This window comes from Nerophis lumbriciformis, linkage group LG03 (assembly GCF_033978685.3).
Source record: "Nerophis lumbriciformis linkage group LG03, RoL_Nlum_v2.1, whole genome shotgun sequence".
In the NCBI taxonomy this organism is placed as follows: Eukaryota; Metazoa; Chordata; class Actinopteri; order Syngnathiformes; family Syngnathidae; genus Nerophis; species Nerophis lumbriciformis.
In genome coordinates this window covers 31890001-31911058 of record NC_084550.2, presented here as the reverse complement: position 1 = coordinate 31911058, position 21058 = coordinate 31890001, and the positions used below count along the sequence as shown (strand labels likewise).

The following is a 21058-nucleotide window of genomic DNA, read 5'->3' as shown; positions in this document are numbered from 1 at the left end:
CTCAATGCCACTATGACCCACAATTAAAAATAATGATTGATTAACACTATTCAATAAACATTATGGTACAATTGAAAAGACCGGGCAATGTGATTCTTAATAAAGATAAGTAAGTAAGTAATAGATTCATATAATAAAATGACTTCAATGCTGTACCTCAAATATTACAAGTATATGATGACGACTGACAAATGTATTCAATTATTTATAAGTGATATGGCAGAAAGGGTGAAGTACTCCTTTTGGCCACTAGAGGGCACTATTACTAAACAACTAGTAAAGGAGCTAAACCGTTCCAGTACTTATAAACACATTCCAGTACATTCCAGTACTTATAAACACTCAAGTGGTTTCATTTTGAGTTTTAGGATTAAAAAATACAGTAAAAGTACTAAAAATGACAGTTTAATGTCGTATTATAAATTAATCATGCAAGCACATGTCCAGTATTTATTTCTGTTAAAGTCCCAGTGCCTCACCACGTCCTCACAAGCCCCGCCCACTGCTGTGTCCCACCACAGGACCCCCCTGGACCACCCAGACCTGATGCAGTCTGTCTCACTGTCACTCAGGACCTGATGGCCTCCACCAAGGACAACCTCACCTCAGACCTTTGTTCTTTAACATCTAGAAGGATTGTTTCTTTCCTGAAGTAGTACCAAGTCTGGTGGGACAAAAGTGAGAGATGTCTCACAACCGGGACCGTCCACACGTCACAAAGTCCACCTTGGACTCGTCTTCGTCGTCCGCCACCAAGGACGGCCTTAGGGTGAGTTCCTATTCAGGAGAGAAGATGAAGTGTTTATGAAATGATTTGTGTTCTGACCTCTGGGACGGTCAGCTCCTTCAGGACTACACAAGAACTGTTCCTCAAAGGTTGTGGTTCTGGCTCTTATGGTCGGTTTTAAAACCTCAGTGCTTATTTTCCTGCTCAAAAAGGTTCCTCATGTCTTCTTATTCATAGACTTTTTCGAATAGTCTTGTAGTCAGACCATATTTGGACTGTCATCTGCAGTCTTCTCCAGAAGGGTCACCTGACCACTGTGACCTGTTGCCTAGCAGCTGTTCTTATGGGCGTGGCCAACCAGGCAGGCCTGTCAAGTCTACCTGGTGGGCTTGATGGTTAATGGAGGATGGAGTCCCAGGTATGCTCCCTCATCCCGATTGATCCTTGGGCCGCTTCCTTAGTTTGACCGCCTCCTTAATCCATCGTTTGAATGTGTTACTTTCTGTGCCCATGATTTTGCCGTTGTCCGGGTCCATGATGTGGTTATTTATTTGGCACTGATTTTAAGATTCCCTGTTTGGATTTTTGTTTTAGGCTTCTTGTAAACCTTCCGGTTTTCTCATGTTCTTTCATCCTTCTGTTAAATGTCCTCCCTGTTTCTCTCAAGTAGGATTTGTTTGCACGATTTACACGGGATGTCGTAGATGACGTTGCATTTCTTGTCTTGTTCTATTGTGTCAATAAGGACATTTTTTTGTGGTCCCCTTCATTTGGAAAAGTAGCGAAAAGTATCAAAATACATTTTGGTACCCTATTCGCCAACAACAACAACAACAACAACAAACAGACTTCTCATTCAACTCCCCTGTCCAGCGGGAAATAAGAAAACATTTTATGTGTAAAAAAAACACACAAAAAAACACAGCTTGTTACGATAAACAAAGTATGCACCAAACAGGAAATAGCAATTCACTCGCTAAACCTGAATATTTTCAAATTAAACTCAATGTGATTGCTTTAACGATGTATAGTCCTCCCAGATCTGAACAAAATGTGACAAAAATCATTTTAAATCCCAAACATTCTTCATGTAGTCTTATCTCCACTCATAGATGTTGTGGAACCGCTGACTTTGAATGGCAAGGACAGTTTTTTGGTTTTATTTTGAAACTCAAATAGCTGTGTAGGATATGCCTGTAATATGATTCTCTGATTGTGGACGTCTAGAATCAGCGTGCCCTTATTCATTCATTCATTCATTGTGTCAACAGACTGAAATGATGTCTGAAAACATTTGACAGGTCGACTTCATTTGTAAGACTGGATATTGGCTTTTTACTGGTTGTCCTTTCTTATTTATACGTTTAATTTGCTCTTTGCTATTCTGTCCCTTCAAACTCTAATATGTACTTTCAGCAAGTCTTTTTGTTGGTCCATATCTGATATATATATATATATATATATATATATATATATATATATATATATATACATATATATATATATATATATATATATATATATATATATATATATATATATATATTGAAATCAACCAATCAGTTGACTGAAGTTTGTCCTAAAACAGGTTTGTCCTCACATTGGAGTAGTTTTCATCACTTCATGCTCATAGACTGAGCTTGGGCGAAAGTTTTTTTTTCGTTTTTATTTTGATTGAATGAATTAATGAATTAATTATTTAATTAATAAATTCAACCAATCAGTTGACTGAAGTTTGTCCTTAAACACATTTTTCCTCACATTGGAGTAGTTTTCATCACTTCATGCTCATGGACTGACCTTGGACAAAACAGTTTTTTGTTTTTATTTTGAATGAATGAATGATTGAATGAATTAACAAATTCAACCAATCAGTTGACTGAAGTTTGTCCTAAAACACGTTTGTCCTCACGTAGGAGTAGTTTTCATCACTTCATGCTCATAAACTGAACTTGGACAAAACAGTTTTTCGTTTCTATTTTGAATGAATGAATGAATGAATTAATTAATGAATGAATGAATGAATTCAACAAACCAGTTGACTGAAGTTTGTCCTAAAACATGTTTGTCCTCACGCTGGAGTAGTTTTCATCACTTCATGCTCTCATAGACTGAGCTTGGACAAACTAGTTTTTCGTTTTTATTTTTGAATGAATGAATTAATGAATTAATGAATGAATTAATTAATTAATTCAACCAATCAGTTGACTGAAGTTTGTCCTAAAACACGTTTGTTCTCACATTGGAGTAGTTTTCATTACTTGATGCTCATAGACTGAGCTTGGACGAAAAACAGTTTTATTTATTTATTTTTTATTGAATGAATAAATAAATGAATGAATAAATTAATGAATGAATGAAAAAATTCAACCAATCAGTTAACTGAAGTTTGTCCTAAAACACGTTTGTCGTCACATTGGAGTAGTTTTCATCACTTCATGCTCATAGACTGAGCTTAGACAAAACAGTTTTTCGTTTTCATTTTGAATGAATGAATGAAATAATTCATTAATTAATTTAACCAATCAGTTGACTGAAGTTTGTCCTAAAACATGTTTGTCTTCACATTGGAGTAGTTTTCATTACTTCATGCTCTCATAGACTGAGCTTGGACGAAACAGTTTTTCGTTTTTATTTTGAATGAATGAATTAATGAATTAATTAATTAATTCAACCAATCAGTTGACTGAAGTTTGTCTTAAAAACGTTTGTCCTCACATTGGAGTAGTTTTCATCACTTCATGCTCATAGACTGAGCTTAGATTGGACGAAACAGTTTTTCGTTTTTATTTTGAATAAATGAATGAATGAATGAATTCAACCAATCAGTTGACTGAAGTTTGTCTTAAAAAACGGTTTTCCCCACATTGGAGTAGTTTTCATCACTTCATGCTCATAGACTGAGCTTGGACGAAACAGTTTTTTTCGTTTTTATTTTGAATTCATGAATTAATGAATTAATGAATTCAACCAATCAGTTGACTGACGTTTGTCCTAAAACACGTTTGTCCTCACACTGGAGTAGTTTTCATCACTTCATGCTCCCATAGACTGAGCTTGGACAAAACAGTTTTTCGTTTTTATTTTTGAATGAATGAATGAATGAACGAATGAACGAATTCAACCAATCAGTTGACTGAAGTTTGTCCTAAAACATGTTTGACCTCTCATTGGAGTAGTTTTCATTACTTGATGCTCATAGACTGAGTTTGGACGAAAAACAGTTTTATTTATTTATTTTTTATTGAATGAATGAATAAATGAATGAATGAATAAATTAATGAATGAATTAATTAATTAAACCAATCAGTTGACTGAAGTTTGTCCTAAAACACGTTTGTCCTCACATTGGAGTAGTTTTCATCACTTCATGCTCATAGACTGAGATTGGACGAAACAGTTTTTCGTTTTTATTTTGAATGAATGAATGAATTCAACCAATCAGTTGACTGAAGTTTGTCCTAAAACACTTTTGTCCTCACATTGGAGTAGTTTTCATCACTTCATGCTCATAGACTGAGATTGGACAAAACAGTTTTTCGTTTTTATTTTGAATGAATGAATTCAACCAATCAGTTGACTGAAGTTTGTCCTAAAACACGTTTGTCCTCACATTGGAGTAGTTTTTATCACTTCATGCTCTCATAGACTGAGCTTAGACAAAACAGTTTTTTGTTTTTATTTTGAATGAATGAATGAATGAACGAATTCAACCAATCAGTTGACTGTAGTTTGTCTTAAAAAACGTTTGTCCTCACATTGGAGTAGTTTTCATTACTTGATGCTCATAGACTGAGCTTGCACGAAACAGTTTATTTATTTATTTTTTATTGAATAAATGAATTAATTAATTCAACCAATCAGTTGACTGAAGTTTGTCCTAAAACACGTTTGTCTTCACATTGGAGTAGTTTTCATTACTTCATTCTCTCATAGACTGAGCTTGGACGAAACAGTTTTATTTATTTATTTTTTATTGAATGAATTAATTAATTAATTCAACCAATAAGTTGACTGAAGTTTGTCTTAAAAACGTTTGTCCTCACATTGGAGTAGTTTTCATCACTTCATGCTCATAGACTGAGCTTGGATTGGACGAAACAGTTTTTAATTTTTATTTTGAATAAATGAATGAATGAATGAATTCAACCAATCAGTTGACTGAAGTTTGTCCTAAAACACGTTTGTTCTCATTTTGGAGTAGTTTTCATCACTTCATGCTCATAGACTGAGCTTGAACGAAACGTTTTTTTTATATTTTTATTTTGAATGAATGAATGAATGAATGAATGAATGAATTCAACCAATCAGTTGACTGAAGTTTGTCCTTAAACACATTTGTCCTCACATTGGAATAGTTTTCATCACTTCATGCTCATAGACTGAGCTTGGACAATACAGTTTTCCGTTTTTATTTTGAATGAATGAATAAATGAATGAATGAATGAATGAATGAATTCAACCAGCCAGTTGACTGAAGTTTGTCCTAAAACACGTTTGTCCTCACGCTGGAGTAGTTTTCATCACTTCATGCTCATAGACTGAGCTTGGACAGATCTAGTCTGAGTCCCAAAATGTCCATCAACAAATGTCAACCATAGAATGGAATTGTTCATACACGGTAACCAATCTTACCAAATGGTTCTGTTTTTAAAATATATTGTGGGAACCCATGTGTCTATAATTAGGGCTTTCCCCATCTGATATTGATATCAACTATCGGTCTGATATGAAACTAGTATCGCATTAGATCAGCTTGCATCTAAAATGTTTGACACGGGTGTGTTTACAAAATTGGACAGCCTCTAACAGCTAAATGTCCTCAATAACCACACAAGGTTGTTTTTATTTTATATTTTAGTGAAGTAATTTACTTAAGGCCAGCATTGTAGGAGCTCGCAGCTACACAACAGCTAAGCACACATACATAATAGGTGAGTTAATTAAACAGCATTGTCAATATAAACACGTATCAGTTAATTATACTTTTACATATACAAAGTCTCCGAGGCGGAAATGTATTAGAAAATGTCTAGTAACAAACGTGTCCGCATCATTCGAGTCATGTATGTATTAAAAATAACAATTACCACTCCACTTTAACATAAAGACAGCATAAGTCCATTCCAGATGGTTAATATTTGTCAATATAAACAAGTATTAGATAATAATACTTACACATACAAAGTCTCCAAGGCGGAAATGTATTAGAAAATGTCTAGTAACAAACGTGTCCGCATTATTCGAGTCATGAGCTTAAATGTATTAAAAATAACAAATACCACTCCACTTTAACATAAAGACAGCATAAGTCCATTCCAGATGGGGGTTTTTCACACCTGGCATTGTTATCTGAGTAATTTCACTTGATGAAACCTTTTCTAACGTTCCACACTCCAAAAAAATAAAAGTATGGGCCAATACTCAAGGCTTCAGTACTGCTATCCAATCAGAGGTTCTGTTTTTGAGGCGTGTTTGTTCCCCAGTACAGAGCTCCACACTGTCCTGCTTGGGACCGCGTCATCCTCCAGAAATGTCACTTTAGAAAGGGAGGGGAGGTGACGAGGAGCTCTTGGATGTGCCGGTGGGAACCCACTGGCAGTGTTCATGCGTGTTTATCTCTGGGGAGAAAGTCACTTTTTCCACTGAGGAAGAGTCGGGTCAGCGGTCAAGTGGTCCCGGCGGGAGGGAGAGGACTAGCCTGGAGCTCAGTCAGCATTTACAGAGCTCCGTTGGTCTGCCCAGTCTCGTAAACGTCTTAGGGAGGATGGAGGAATCTTCACCAGCTGTTTACCTTTCTGTTTTTAGACTCCACAAAGTCAAACCGTGATCTCTTTGTGTTAGACGTCTTGAATGTTGACGTATACATTTGGGGCATACACTTCCGGCCGAGAGTCATCAATTCTCTTGTGTTGCCTTTTTTGGCGTTGTTTAGTCGACTCTCCCTCTGTTTATTTAGGGGACCATTTCCTCCCACGTGGGCTGAGTAGCCTGGAACAACCTTTTCCTGCAGAAACAACGTGCCTATGGACGTGGTCTGCAACCTTCCCTCGAGGGTGCACGCCCGCGCATTTACGCACGTTTTAGGAGCAGAGGAGCATGATGGCTGCAACTGTTTCTCTCTGCTGAAAGGCCTAATGAAATCCACTAAAATCCTCCAAATGCACATCCAACAAAAGTCCAGATTGCTCGAAGAACAATGACTACCAAAGCAAAGTTAGCAGCTGAAATTAAAGATTCCCTAAACTTTATGTGAAGGGAACTCAGTGAAGTGGTGCAACAACAGAGGACACTGACAGGCCTCATGGAGGAGATCAGGCAGCTAAAGGCTATTATCCAACACAAGAATGAACGGATTGAGCTCCTAGAACAAAGGGTGGATGACTTGGAACAGTATTCCAGAGCTAAGGACCTTGTGGTCACCGGCCTGGAGACCAGGCATCGGAGTTATGCCCGGGTTGCTGGCCCACCTGATGACCAGCATGGTGAAGATGCACCATCTGAGGAGCTTGACTCCCTGGAGCAACAAGTGGTACGCTACATGAAGAGTAAACATATTCCTCTGGAGAGTCAGCACATATCAGCATGTCACATTCTTCCAAGTAAGGACAAAAAAAAACAAGCCTAAAGTCATCCGGAATTTGCTTGGACAGGCCGGATCCTCAAAAAGCAAAATCAAATCCAATCGACCTGGACCAGGAATGGAAAAGTTTTCATTCGGACAAACGGACCACCAGAACAAGCCAAAGTGATCGTGATGAGAACATTGAAAGACCTGGATCAGTACAAATGAAAATAGTGAGTGCATTTTTCTTTTTTGTTTGATTATTGGATCTCCCGTAAGGAACTCATGACTCTTTCTTTCAAGACTGAAGCCCTTTCAAGTGTTGTGTATACAGAAAGTGGCTCATTTGATTTTGAGAATGAAGTGAATCCAGAGACTCAACCAGACTCATCCAGAGACTCAACCAAACTCATCCAGAGACTCTAGACGCACATTTGATTTTGAGAATGAAGTGGATCCAGAGACTCAACCAGACTCATCCAGAGACTCTAGAGGCACATTTGATTTTGAGAATGAAGTGGATCCAGAGACTCAACCAGACTCATCCAGAGACTCAACCAAACTCATCCAGAGACTCATCCAGAGACTCTAGAGGCACATTTGATTTTGAGAATGAAGTGGATCCAGAGACTCATCCAGACTCATCCAGAGACTCAACCAAACTCATCCAGAGACTCATCCAGAGACTCTAGAGGCACATTTGATTTTGAGAATGAAGTGGATCCAGAGACTCAACCAGACTCATCCAGAGACTCTAGAGGCACATTTGATTTTGAGAATGAAGTGGATCCAGAGACTCAACCAGACTCATCCAGAGACTCAACCAAACTCATCCAGAGACTCATCCAGAGACTCAAGACGCACATTTGATTTTGAGAATGAAGTGGATCCAGAGACTCAACCAGACTCAACCAGAGACTCTAGAGGCACATTTGATTTTGAGAATGAAGTGGATCCAGAGACTCAACCAGACTCATCCAGAGACTCAACCAAACTCATCCAGAGACTCATCCAGAGACTCTAGAGGCACATTTGATTTTGAGAATGAAGTGGATCCAGAGACTCAACCAGACTCATCCAGAGACTCAACCAAACTCATCCAGAGACTCATCCAGAGACTCTAGAGGCACATTTGATTTTGAGAATGAAGTGGATCCAGAGACTCAACCAGACTCATCCAGAGACTCTAGAGGCACATTTGATTTTGAAAATGAAGTGGATCCAGAGACTCAACCAGACTCATCCAGAGACTGAACCAAACTCATCCAGAGACTCATCCAGAGACTCTAGAGGCACATTTGATTTTGAGAATGAAGTGGATCCAGAGACTCAACCAGACTCATCCAGAGACTCAACCAAACTCATCCAGAGACTCATCCAGAGACTCTAGACGCACATTTGATTTTGAGAATGAAGTGGATCCAAAGACTCAACCAGACTCATCCAGAGACTCTAGAGGCACATTTGATTTTGAGAATGAAGTGGATCCAGAGACTCATCCAGACTCATCCAGAGACTCAACCAAACTCATCCAGAGACTCATCCAGAGACTCTAGAGGCACATTTGATTTTGAGAATGAAGTGGATCCAGAGACTCAACCAGACTCATCCAGAGACTCAACCAAACTCATCCAGAGACTCATCCAGAGACTCTAGACGCACATTTGATTTTGAGAATGAAGTGGATCCAGAGACTCAACCAGACTCATCCAGAGACTCTAGAGGCACATTTGATTTTGAGAATGAAGTGGATCCAGAGACTCATCCAGACTCATCCAGAGACTCATCCAGACGTCAGTGGCCGCGGTCATTCACCGCATGACCGAAAAAGAGGCCCCCCAGGCATTCATAGACATTTTTGTGGCCACGGCGGGGGCATGCGCCTGGCCGGAGGAGGAGTAAGGCTGCTGCCACTGCTAGCGGGAGAAGCGCAGCAGTGGCGGTGCGTGACCGGATTGGCTGCACCAGCAAGGACCACGACGCCGGTTCTGGGCGCTGCGTTTGGGCCCGGAGGATCGGCCGTTCGCACTGGGGCAGCGGCTGCGGGACGCGGCTGCACGATGACTGCAAACCGGAAGAACCCGACGGCCGAGTAGTGGAACGGCTCGCCCTTGAGCAGTTCCTGAAGGCGATCCCAGCGCGGACATCAGCCTGGGTCCGCTATCACCGGCCCCAAGATCTGGCAGCAGCTGTGACCTTGGCGGAGGACCACCTGGCGGTGCGCTGCGAGACGCAGCAGGAGGAGAAGATTGGTGGAGCGGCTGAGCGCCCAGTGCCGCTGCTGCGTGAACTGCCCGCGTCACGGGACGAGGCGGGGCCGCCGGTCCCGCGACGCCGCATGACTTGCTCTTTAGTGTCTCTCTCTCTCTCGCTCCAACTCCAACACCCGTGTCTTGGACCGGCTTCTGCTAATAAGCATAGCAGGTGATTGGATGATCTGCCCCAGCTGGGTAATCCAATCACCTGCCAGCTGTGCTTCGAGGCCGGTCCTTCCACACCCCGCTCAGTGGCAGGCCCACAGACCACGCCCCCCTCCACAGTGAGGTTTTGACTGTCAGTGTGTACATTTGTCATGATGACAACTGTCAGTGTGTACATTTGTCACTTTTATTAGAAAAATATGTAATTTGATGATTAAAATAAAACTTCTTGTGTTTCAGCAGGAGCGAGTGTCCAGGTAAGATCTGTCCCTCTCCACCAACCATGTGACACAGTCCCAGTCTGAGGAGTCTTCTTGTCCCCAGACCCGGGTCGTCTGGTCCGTGGGACGTCTCCAACGACAGCAGCAAGAACCACGCAGAGTCTTACTTCTCACGCAGGGAGGACAGACTTTCTGCACGCAAGAAGGCGGAAGAGGAGATGACTCGCACCGACTATAAGAAGGCAGGTGACACCAAACCTTCTACTAATCATTCTCACACCTGTCATGAAGTCTACTAATCATCCTCTCACCTGTCATGAAGTCCACTAATCATCCTCACACCTGTCATGAAGTCCACTAATCGTCCTCACACCTGTCATGAAGTCCACTAATCGTCCTCACATCTGTCATGAAGTCCACTAATCATCCTCACACCTGTCATGAAGTCCACTAATCATCCTCACACCTGTCATGAAGTCCACCAATCATCCTCACACCTGTCATGAAGTCCACTAATCATCCTCTCACCTGTCATGAAGTTCACTAATCATCCTCACACCTGTCATGAAGTCCACTAATCATCCTCACACCTGTCATGAAGTCCACCAATCATCCTCACACCTGTCATGAAGTCCACTAATCATCCTCTCACCTGTCATGAAGTCCACTAATCATCCTCACACCTGTCATGAAGTCCACATGTAAATCTCACTTCTCACAATAGTAAAACTACTTCAAAGAATCGTGTGGTGGACTACATGACATACAAGGCAGGCCACATAAATGAGATGAGGGGCCAAATAAAATGATCTGGCAGGCCAAGTTAAATAATGTGGTGGACCACATTATATATAATGCGGGCCACTAAAATTATTTTAAGGGCCACATTAAATCATGGTGGACCACAAAAAATTTGGTGACGGGCCACATAAATTGACGTAGCGGCCAAAATAAAATGAGATGACGGGCCAAATAAAATGAGGTGAAGGGCCACATAAAATGTCATAGCGGTCAAAATAAAATGATGTGACGGGCCAAATAAAATAAGGTGACAGGCCAAGTTAAATGATGTGACGGGCCAAATAAAGTGAGGTTACGGGCCAAATAAAATGAGGTGACGGGCCAGATAAAATGAGGTGACGGGCCAAATAAAATGAGGTAATGGGCCAAATAAAATGAGGTGACGGGCCAGATAAAATGAGGTGACGGGCCAAATAAAATGAGGTGACAAGCCCAAATAAAATTAGGTGACGGGCCAAATAAAATGAGGTAATGGGCCAAATAAAATGAGGTGACGGGCCAAATAAAATGAGGTGACAAGCCCAAATAAGATGAGGTGACGGGTCAAATAAAATGAGATGACAGGCCAAATAAAATGAGGTGACAAGGCCAAATAAAATGAGGTGACAAGGCCAAATAAAATGGTGTGACGGGTCAAATAAATTGAGATGATGGCCCAAATAAAATGAAGTTTCGGGTCAAATAAAATGAGGTGACAGGCCACATAAAATTAGATCACAGGCCAGATAAAATGAGATGATGGCCCAAATGAAATGTGGTGACGGGCCAAATAAAATGCGGTGACGGGCCAAATAAAATTATGTGACAGGCCAGGGTAAATGAAGTGACGAGAGGTCACAGGCCAGATAAAATGAGATGATGGCCCAAATAAAATGAGGTGACGGGCCGAGTAAAATGAGGTGACGGGCCAGATAAAATGAGGTGACAAGCCCAAATAAAATGAGGTGACGGGCCAGATAAAATGAGTTGACAAGCCCAAATAAAATGAGGTGACGGGCCAGATAAAATGAGGTGATGGGTCAAATAAAATGAGATGACAGGCCAAATAAAATGAGGTGACAAGGCCAAATAAAATGAAGTGACATGGCCAAATAAGATGAGGTGACGGGTCAAATAAAATGAGATGACAGGCCAAATAAAATGAGGTGACAAGGCCAAATAAAATGAGGTGACAAGGCCAAATAAAATGAGGTGACAAAGCCAAATAAAATGATGTGACGGGTCAAATAAATTGAGATGATGGCCCAAATAAAATGAAGTTTCGGGTCAAATAAAATGAGGTGACAGGCCAGCTAAAATGAGATGACAGGCCAGATAAAATGAGATGATGGCCCAAATGAAATGCGGTGAGGGGCCAAATAAAATGAGGTGACAAGGCCAAATAAAATGAGGTGACAAGGCCAAATAAGATGAGGTGACGGGTCAAATAAAATGAGATGACAGGCCAAATAAAATGAGGTGACAAGGCCAAATAAATGAGGTGACAAGGCCAAATAAAATGAGGTGACAAAGCCAAATAAAATGATGTGACGGGTCAAATAAATTGAGATGATGGCCCAAATAAAATGAAGTTTCGGGTCAAATAAAATGAGGTGACAGGCCAGCTAAAATGAGATGACAGGCCAGTTAAAATGAGATTATGGCCCAAATGAAATGCGGTGACGGGCCAAATAAAATGAGGTGACAGGCCAGGTAAATGAAGTGACGAGAGGTCACAGGCCAGTTAAAATGAGATGATGGCCCAAATAAAATGAGGTGACGGGCCGAGTAAAATGAGGTGACGGAATGATGTGGCGGACCATGTTAAATAATGTGGCGGACCACTTTATACACAAGGCGGGCCACATTTAATCACATGAAGGACCATGTTAAATAACGTGTAAGACCATATTATATACAAGGTGGGCCACTTTAAATTATATAGAAGTTCTGTTCTATTTAACATTTATGTTGTAGATGCATGAAAAGGCTCTGGCCACCAATCAGAGGCTGAAGTCCAGACTGGAAACCAGTAAGCAGGAACTGGTTGTGATCCAGGAGCAGCTGCAGAGAGCTCAGGTACCAACATTATATATATATATATATATATATATATATATATATATATATATATATATATATATATATATATATATATATATATATTATATAAATTAATACTTATGTCTATTACACTACTGTATTTAATGTTGTCATTATGGTGGTACTTAATGAATACTTAGGTCTACTACACTACTGTATTTAATGTAGTCATTATGGTGGTACTTAATGAATACTTAGGTCTACTACACTACTGTATTTAATGTTGTCATTATGGTGGTACTTAATGAATACTTAGGTCTACTACACTACTATATTTAATGTTGTCATTATGGTGGTACTTAATGAATACTTGGGTCTACTACACTACTGTATTTAATGTTGTCATTATGGTGGTACGTAATGAATACTTAGGTCTACTACACTACTGTATTTAATGTTGTCATTATGGTGGTACTTAATGAATACTTAGGCCTACTACACTACTGTATTTAATGTTGTCATTATGGTGGTACTTAATGAATACTTAGGTCTACTACACTACTGTATTTAATGTTGTCATTATGGTGGTACTTAATGAATACTTAGGTCTACTACACTACTGTATTTCATGTTGTGTAATCTTGTGTTGCAGCAAAAAGAGTTAAAAAGTGAACTTGGTTCCAACTTGCTGGAAACAGATAAAAAGGTACAAACTATCCTTATTATTATTAAAAAGTAGGAATGTCAAGTCATCATTTTATCAGATTAATCAAAATGTTAAATTGTGATTAATTATGATTAATCAAGTTATTATTTGCTTGCATGAATAACATTTGCTTTAATAAATTGCAATATTTGGGTACAAATGCAATTCAGTAGTCAGAATGTCATACAGGAACATTTTTTTAAATGTTTTACTGGACTGCAGTAGCATGTTTACATTCAAATGCTAACACTTAGCATGTGTGCTAACGATAGCATGTTTCCTATACCAAGTTATATGACTCAAAGGTGTACGGCTGCGCAAATTGAAAAAAAAGTGTAAAACTCGATAAAAAAAAGTTAGCAAGCTTAAGTTAGCTTGCATGCTAACAGTACATAGCAAGTTATATGATGCGAGGTGAAACGGTTGCAAAACTAGCTCAAAAAGTTAGCATGCTAATGTTAGCATGCTAGCAAGCCAACGTGAGCATGACAAGTTAGCTTGTGTCACATAGCAAGTTAAATGACTCTAAGGTGAATGGCTGGGAATTAGAGAACAAAAAGAGTACAATTAACTAAAAAAGTTAGCATGCTAACATTAGCATGCTAGTAGTTAACAAGTGTCACATAGCAAGTTATATGACTCTAAGGTTACAACTGTGGTTTGTGTTATCATCACTTTACAGTGTAGTTTGTGTTGTTATCGCCTTGAAGTGCAGTTTGTATTGTTATAATCATCCTACATTATAGTTTGTGTTGTTATCATCCCCTTGAAGTGTAGTTCGTATTGTTATCATCACTCTACAGTGTAGTGTGTATTGTTATCATCACTCTACAGTGTAGGTTGTATTGTCATCATCATCAATCTACAGTGTAGTTTGTATTGTTATCACCACCCAACAGTGAAGTTTGTGTTTTTATCATCACCCTAAAGTGTAGTTTGTGTTGTTATCATCACCCTACAGTGTAGTTTGTGTTGTTATCATCACCTTACAGTCTAGTTTATATTGTAATCATCATCATCTTACAGTGTAGTTTGTATTGTTATCATCACCCTACAGTGTAGTTTGTGTTGTTATTATCACCATACAGTGTAGTTTGTATGGTTATCATCACCTTACAGTGTAGTTTGCATTGGTATCATCATTCTACAGTGTAGTTTGCATTGTTATCATCACCCTCTGCTGTAGGGTGATGATAGCAATACTTTACAGTGTAGTTTGTATTATCATTATCTTGCAGTGTAGTTTGTGTTGTTATCATCACCTTACAGTATAGTTTGTATGTTATCATCGCCTTACAGTGTAGTTTGTATTGTTATCACCCTACAGTGTAGTTTGTATTGTTATCATCACTCTACAGTGTAATTTGTGTTGTTATCATCAGCTTACAGTGTAGTTTGTATTGTTATCATCCATTTACAGTTTACTTGTGTTGTTATCAGCACCCTACAGTGTAGTTTGTGTTGTTATCATCACTGTACAGTGTAGTTTGTATTGTTATCATTATCCTACTGTGTAGTGTGTGTTGTTATGATCACTTTACAGTGCAGTTTGTATTGTTATAATGACCCTACAGGGAAGTTTGTATTGTTATCATCACTCTACAGTGTAGTTTGTATTGTTATCATTATCCTACTGTGTAGTGTGTGTTGTTATGATCACTTAACAGTGCAGTTTGTTTTGTTATCATCACTCTACAGTGTAGTTTGTTTTGTTATCATCGCTGTACAGTGTAGTTTGTGTTGTTATCATCACCATACAGTGTAGTTTGTATTGTTATCATCACCTTACAGTGTAGTTTTTATTGTTATCATAACCCTACAGTGTAGTTTGTATTGTTATCATCACCCTACAGTGTAGTGTGCATTGTTATCATCATCATTCTACAGTTTAATGTGTGTTGTTATCATCACCCTACTGTGTAGTTTGTATTGTTATCATCATCATTCTACAGTTTAATGTGTGTTGTTATCATCACCCTACTGTGTAGTTTGTATTGTTATCATCACCTTATGACGCCAACACTAAATAGTTATGTTCTGTGATGATTGCATTGCCACTGTTGTGCTGCCAACACTGCAGTGTTGGAAGTCACGTTGATGCAATGTTGTGTTGTGTTGGACAGGACAGTCGGAGTGTGAGGAAGAAGATTTCTGACATGGAGGAGCAGCTGAAGGTGAGCATCCTGACGTTTCTGCTCTAAGGCATCACATTGTGTTTTCTTCCCAAAGGTGAAAGCAGAAGTTGAAACAGAGAATCAGAGACTGAAGGATGAAAATGGAGCTCTGATCCGTGTCATCACCAAATTGTCCAAGTGACGCACTGAGGAAGGAATAGATGTGACGTCACTCACCTGTGATGTCTCTCACCTGTGATGTCTCTCACCTGTGTTGTCTTTCACCTGTGATGTCTTTCACCTGTGACGTCTCTCACCTGTGATGTCTCTCACCTGTGTTGTCTTTCACCTGTGTTGTCACTCACCTGTGATGTCTCTCACCTGTGATGTCTCTCACCTGTGTTGTCTCTCACCTGTGATGTCTCTCACCTGTGGCTTCTCTCACCTGTGATGTCTCTCACCTGTGGCTTCTCTCACCTGTGATGTCTCTCACCTGTGGTGTCACTCACCTGTGACGTCTCTCACCTGTGATGTCTCTCACATGTGATGTCTTTCACCTGTGTTGTCTCTCACCTGTGTTGTCTCTCACCTGTGTTGTCTCTCACCTGTGTTGTCTTTCACCTGTGATGTCTCTCACCTGTGACGTCTCTCACCTGTGACGTCTCTCACCTGTGATGTCTCTCACCTGTGATGTCTCTCACCTGTGTTGTCTTTCATCTGTGATGTCTCTCACCTGTGTTGTCACTCACCTGTGTTGTCTTTCACCTCTGGTGTCTCTCACCTGTGGCTTCTCTCACCTGTGATGTCTCTCACCTGTGGTGTCACTCACCTGTGACGTCTCTCACCTGTGATGTCTCTCACCTGTGTTGTCACTCACCTGTGATGTCTCTCACCTGTGATGTCTCTCACCTGTGTTGTCACTCCAATAAAAAATATAAACATTTTCCATTCTGAGTTTATTAATGTTGAAATTGAGAAAATAAAAATTCAAATAAGATGTTTAGTTTTTTCCCAAGATAGAAAATTGTGTTTGAAATTTCTCTAACATCACAAGGATGCTTCATTTAAGAACTGTTTTCAAAATAAAATACGTCTGTCCTAAAAGTCCTGCCAATGTCTGAATAAAAACATTTTAATTGATGCTTTATTGAGTGCAATTAAAATGAGTTGCTACCTGCCAAGAATTCATATTTTCTTCCTAATAATTTCCCCACTTTTGAGAGGTATTTACTTATTTTAGTCATTGACTAATCTTAATTTCCCCATGAATATTTATATTGTTTATATTCTACTTTTAAAATGGAGAAAACAATTATTCAAATAAGATGTTTTGGTTTTCCACACCTAGAAAATCTTGTTTAAATGTTCCATAACATCAAGGAAGTTGAATGATACTTGTTTTCAAAATAAAATACTTAAAATGATTTACTACCTTCCAAAATGTTTGTTTTATTTCTAGATATTTCCCCAGTTTTACTTATTTTTAGTCATTGACTAATTTAAATTTTATCATGACCATTTGTATTTTTGATATTCCAGTTTTAAAATGGAGAAAACAATTATTCAAATAAGATATTTTGGTTTTCCACCCATAAAAAAAATATTGTTTAAAGATTCCACAACATCAAGGAAGTTGAATAGTACTTGTTTTCAAAATAAAATACGTATTTCTAGATTAAAAATCCAGTTAATTTCCAGTTAAATAAATCTTAATGTTTTATCAAGTACAATTATTTATCTAGTCTTGGTTTTAATTCCTCAAATCTCATATTTTGTCAGCTCTTTTTCTCAGTCTACACATAAAGTTGTATTTTATTTTATTGTTGTAATGTTTCCGTTCTAAAGTAGAAGTGCAGTTAGATCATCTGTGTGGTTGTAGCACCCTCTAGTGTCTAATAGTGGAACAGCAACGTCTTCATAAAACTCTTCATATTATTCCATGACGCAATGCAGCGTCACGTGCTTTGGATTTATTTTGAAAAATAGTTGAGTCTACAGGAAATACACTTGATTGATTCTAAAGAAGACATTTTCTAATAAATATTTCTTTTATTGGCTTTTATTCAGTTGTTTGTTTCTGTATGTTGGTCATTGTGGGGCACTTGGAGACTAAAGTGCTTTCTAAGGAGGTCCACATAATGTTGCTGTGACTTGTGACCCGGGGTCACCTTCATCACCCCTACGGTGTGACTTGTGACCCGGGGTCACCTTCATCACCCCCACGGTGTGACTTGTGACTCGGGGTCACCTTCATCACCCCCACGGTGTGACTTGTGACTCGGGGTCACCTTCATCACCCCCACGGTGTGACTTGTGACCCGGGGTCACCTTCATCACCCCCACGGTGTGACTTGTGACCCGGGGTCACCTTCATCACCCCCACGGTGTGACTTGTGACCCGGGGTCACCTTCATCACCCCCACGGTGTGACTTGTGACTCGGGGTCACCTTCATCACCCCCACGGTGTGACTTGTGACCCGGGGTCACCTTCATCACCCCCACGGTGTGACTTGTGACCCGGGGTCACCTTCATCACCCCCACGGTGTGACTTGTGACTCGGGGTCACCTTCAAAACCCCCACGGTGTGACTTGTGACTCGGGGTCACCTTCATCACCCCCATGGTGTGACTTGTGACCCGGGGTCACCTTCATCACCCCCACGGTGTGACTTGTGACCCGGGGTCACCTTCATCACCCCCATGGTGTGACTTGTGACCCGGGGTCACCTTCATCACCCCCATGGTGTGACTTGTGACCCGGGGTCACCTTCATCACCCCCACGGTGTGACTTGTGACTCGGGGTCACCTTCATCACCCCCATGGTGTGACTTGTGACCCGGGGTCACCTTCATCACCCCCACGGTGTGACTTGTGACCCGGGGTCACCTTCATCACCCCCATGGTGTGACTTGTGACCTGGGGTCACCTTCATCACTCACTTGTGTGAAAATGTATCATGAAGACCAACATCAGCACTGCTCTTTTTCAGACACGCTGCGAAGAAGAAGTCACAAACATGACATCACACGTGTCATCATAAACATGACATCACACGTGTCATCATAAACATGACATCACACGTGTCATCATAAACATGACATCAAACGTGTCATCATAAACATGACATCACGGGTGTCATCACAAACATGACATCATACATGTCATCACAAACACGACATCACACGTGTCATCACAAACATGACATCACACATGTCATCACAAACATGACATCCTACATGTCATCACAAACATGACATCACACGTGTCATCACAAACACGACATCACACGTGTCATCACAAACATGACATCAGGGAAGTCATCACCAACATGACATCACACATGTCATCACAAACACGACATCACACATGTCATCACAAACATGACATCACGGAAGTCATCACAAACATGACATCACACGTGTCATCACAAACATGACATCACGGAAGTCATCAGAAACACGACATCACACGTGTCATCACAAACATGACATCACGGAAGTCATCGCAAACATGACATCACACGTGTCATCACGAACATGACATCACACGTGTCATCACAAACATGACATCACGGGTGTCATCACGAACATGACATCACACGTGTCATCACGAACATGACATCACACGTGTCAAACTCAAGGCCCCGGGGACCAGATGTGGCCCACACTTCAACATGTGGACTCTCACAATATTATGTCAGACCCACTCGACATCCATTGCTTTCGGTCTCCCCTAGAGGGGGCGGGGGGGGGGGTTACCCACATATGCGGTCCTCTCCAAGGTTTCTCATAGTCATTCACATCGACGTCCCACTGGGGTGAGTTTTTCCTTGCCCTTATGTGGGCTTTGTACCGAGGATGTCGTTGTGGCTTGTGCAGCCCTTTGAGACACTTGTGATTTAGGGCTATATAAATAAACATTGATTGATTTATGATTGATTGATTGATTTGATGTGACCCCTCATTAAAGGCCTACTGAAAGCCACTACTAGCGACCAGGCAGTCTGATAGTTTATATATCAATGATGAAATCTTAACATTGCAACACATGCCAAAACAGCCGGGTTAGCTTACTAAAGTGCAATTTTAAATTTCGCGTGAAATATCCTGCTGAAAACGTCTCGGTATGATGACGTCAGCGCGTGACGTCACGGATTGTAGAGGACATTTTGGGACAGCATGGTGGCCAGCTATTAAGTCGTCTGTTTTCATCGCAAAATTCCACAGCATTCTGGACATCTGTGTTGGTGAATCTTTTGCAATTTGTTCAATGAACAATGGAGACAGCAAAGAAGAAAGCTGTAGGTGGGAAGCGGTGTATTGCGGCCGACTTCAGCAACACAAACACGGTCGGTGTTTCATTGTTTACATTCCCGGAAGATGACAGTCAAGCTTTACCATTGGCCTGTGGAGAACTGGGACAACAGAGACTCTTACCAGGAGTGAAGTGAAGTGTGAAGTGAATTACATTTATATAGCGCTTTTTCTCAAGTGACTCAAAGCGCTTTACATAGTGAAACCCAATATCTAAGTTACATTTAAACCAGTGTGGGTGGCACTGGGAGCAGGTGGGTAAAGTGTCTTGCCCAAGGACACAACGGCGGTGACTAGGATGGCGGAAGCGGGGATCGAACCTGCAACCCTCAAGTTGCTGGCACGGCCGCTCTACCAACCGAGCTATGCCGGAGGACTTTGAGTTAGATGCACAGACGCGGTACCGTGAGTACGCATGCAGCTGCGGCTTCCAAACATTTGATCGCTTGCCCGTACGTGCGTGCCGCTATGTGCATGTCACGTACGTAACTTTGGGGACTTTGGGGAAATATATGTGCTGTATGAACTTTGGGGAGGTGAACGGTACTTTGGGCTGTGGGATTGAGTGTGTTGTGCAGGTGTTTGAGTTGTATTGGCGGGTTATATGGACGGGAGGGGGGGGGGGTTTGTTATGCGGGATTAATTTGTGGCATATTAAATATAAGCCTGGTTGTGTTGTGGCTAATAGAGTATATATATGTCTTGTGTTTATTTACTGTTTTAGTCATTCCCAGCTGAATATCAGGTCCCACCCGTATATGTATATATACAGGGACGTGCACATGATTATAGAGGGGCAGGGGCTCAAAGTCAGAAAAGGGCAGGACATTTTTTGGTCCTTTACACAATATGGAAATTAATGTAAAATTAAATTTGCTAATAGGAAGCTAACTATACAACTATACTATACTGCAATATTTGATAAGACCTCCTCTCCTACATCACTTGTAGCTCCTTCAACTTCCCCCTCATCTATGGCTTCCTCTGCAGTAGTATCATCTGCCTCCCTTCCTGTGGATTCTTCCTCCCCAACATTTACCGGGATTTCTATGGCTTCCTCTGTGTCAGGAGTTGCATCTAAAGCCTCTTTTCTCTCAGGTGTTGCTTCTACACTCTCCTCCTCCTCTCTCTCAGGTGTTGCTTCTAAGGTCTCTGCCTCTCTCTCAG

At 40.6% G+C, this 21058-nt stretch overlaps 1 protein-coding gene across 2 annotated transcripts; it reads left to right on the top strand.

Moving 5' to 3' along the window:
- Positions 1-538: 538 nt before the first annotated feature.
- LOC133575928 (protein phosphatase 1 regulatory subunit 12B-like) lies at positions 539-16716 on the top strand. 2 transcript variants are annotated; one of them, XM_061928873.1, is made up of 7 exons: positions 539-769; positions 9956-9969; positions 10037-10175; positions 12691-12792; positions 13409-13462; positions 15586-15636; positions 15692-16716. In XM_061928873.1, the coding sequence occupies exons 1-7, from the start codon at positions 686-688 to the stop codon at positions 15776-15778; spliced, it is 531 nt and encodes a 176-aa protein (XP_061784857.1). In that variant the 5' UTR covers positions 539-685; the 3' UTR covers positions 15779-16716. The 2 variants fall into 2 exon arrangements, with proteins under 2 accessions (XP_061784857.1, XP_061784850.1); XM_061928866.1 differs by having other exon boundaries at positions 9953-9969.
- Positions 16717-21058: the final 4342 nt, after the last annotated feature.

Bases quoted from the DNA above. Each gene is read 5' to 3' on its own strand.
- LOC133575928 (XM_061928866.1), top strand. From the start codon at position 686: ATGTCTCACAACCGGGACCGTCCACACGTCACAAAGTCCACCTTGGAC. The intron at 10,176-12,690 runs GCAGGTGACACC...TTTATGTTGTAG, and splicing joins CTCGCACCGACTATAAGAAG to ATGCATGAAAAGGCTCTGGC. The intron at 12,793-13,408 runs GTACCAACATTA...CTTGTGTTGCAG, and splicing joins AGCAGCTGCAGAGAGCTCAG to CAAAAAGAGTTAAAAAGTGA.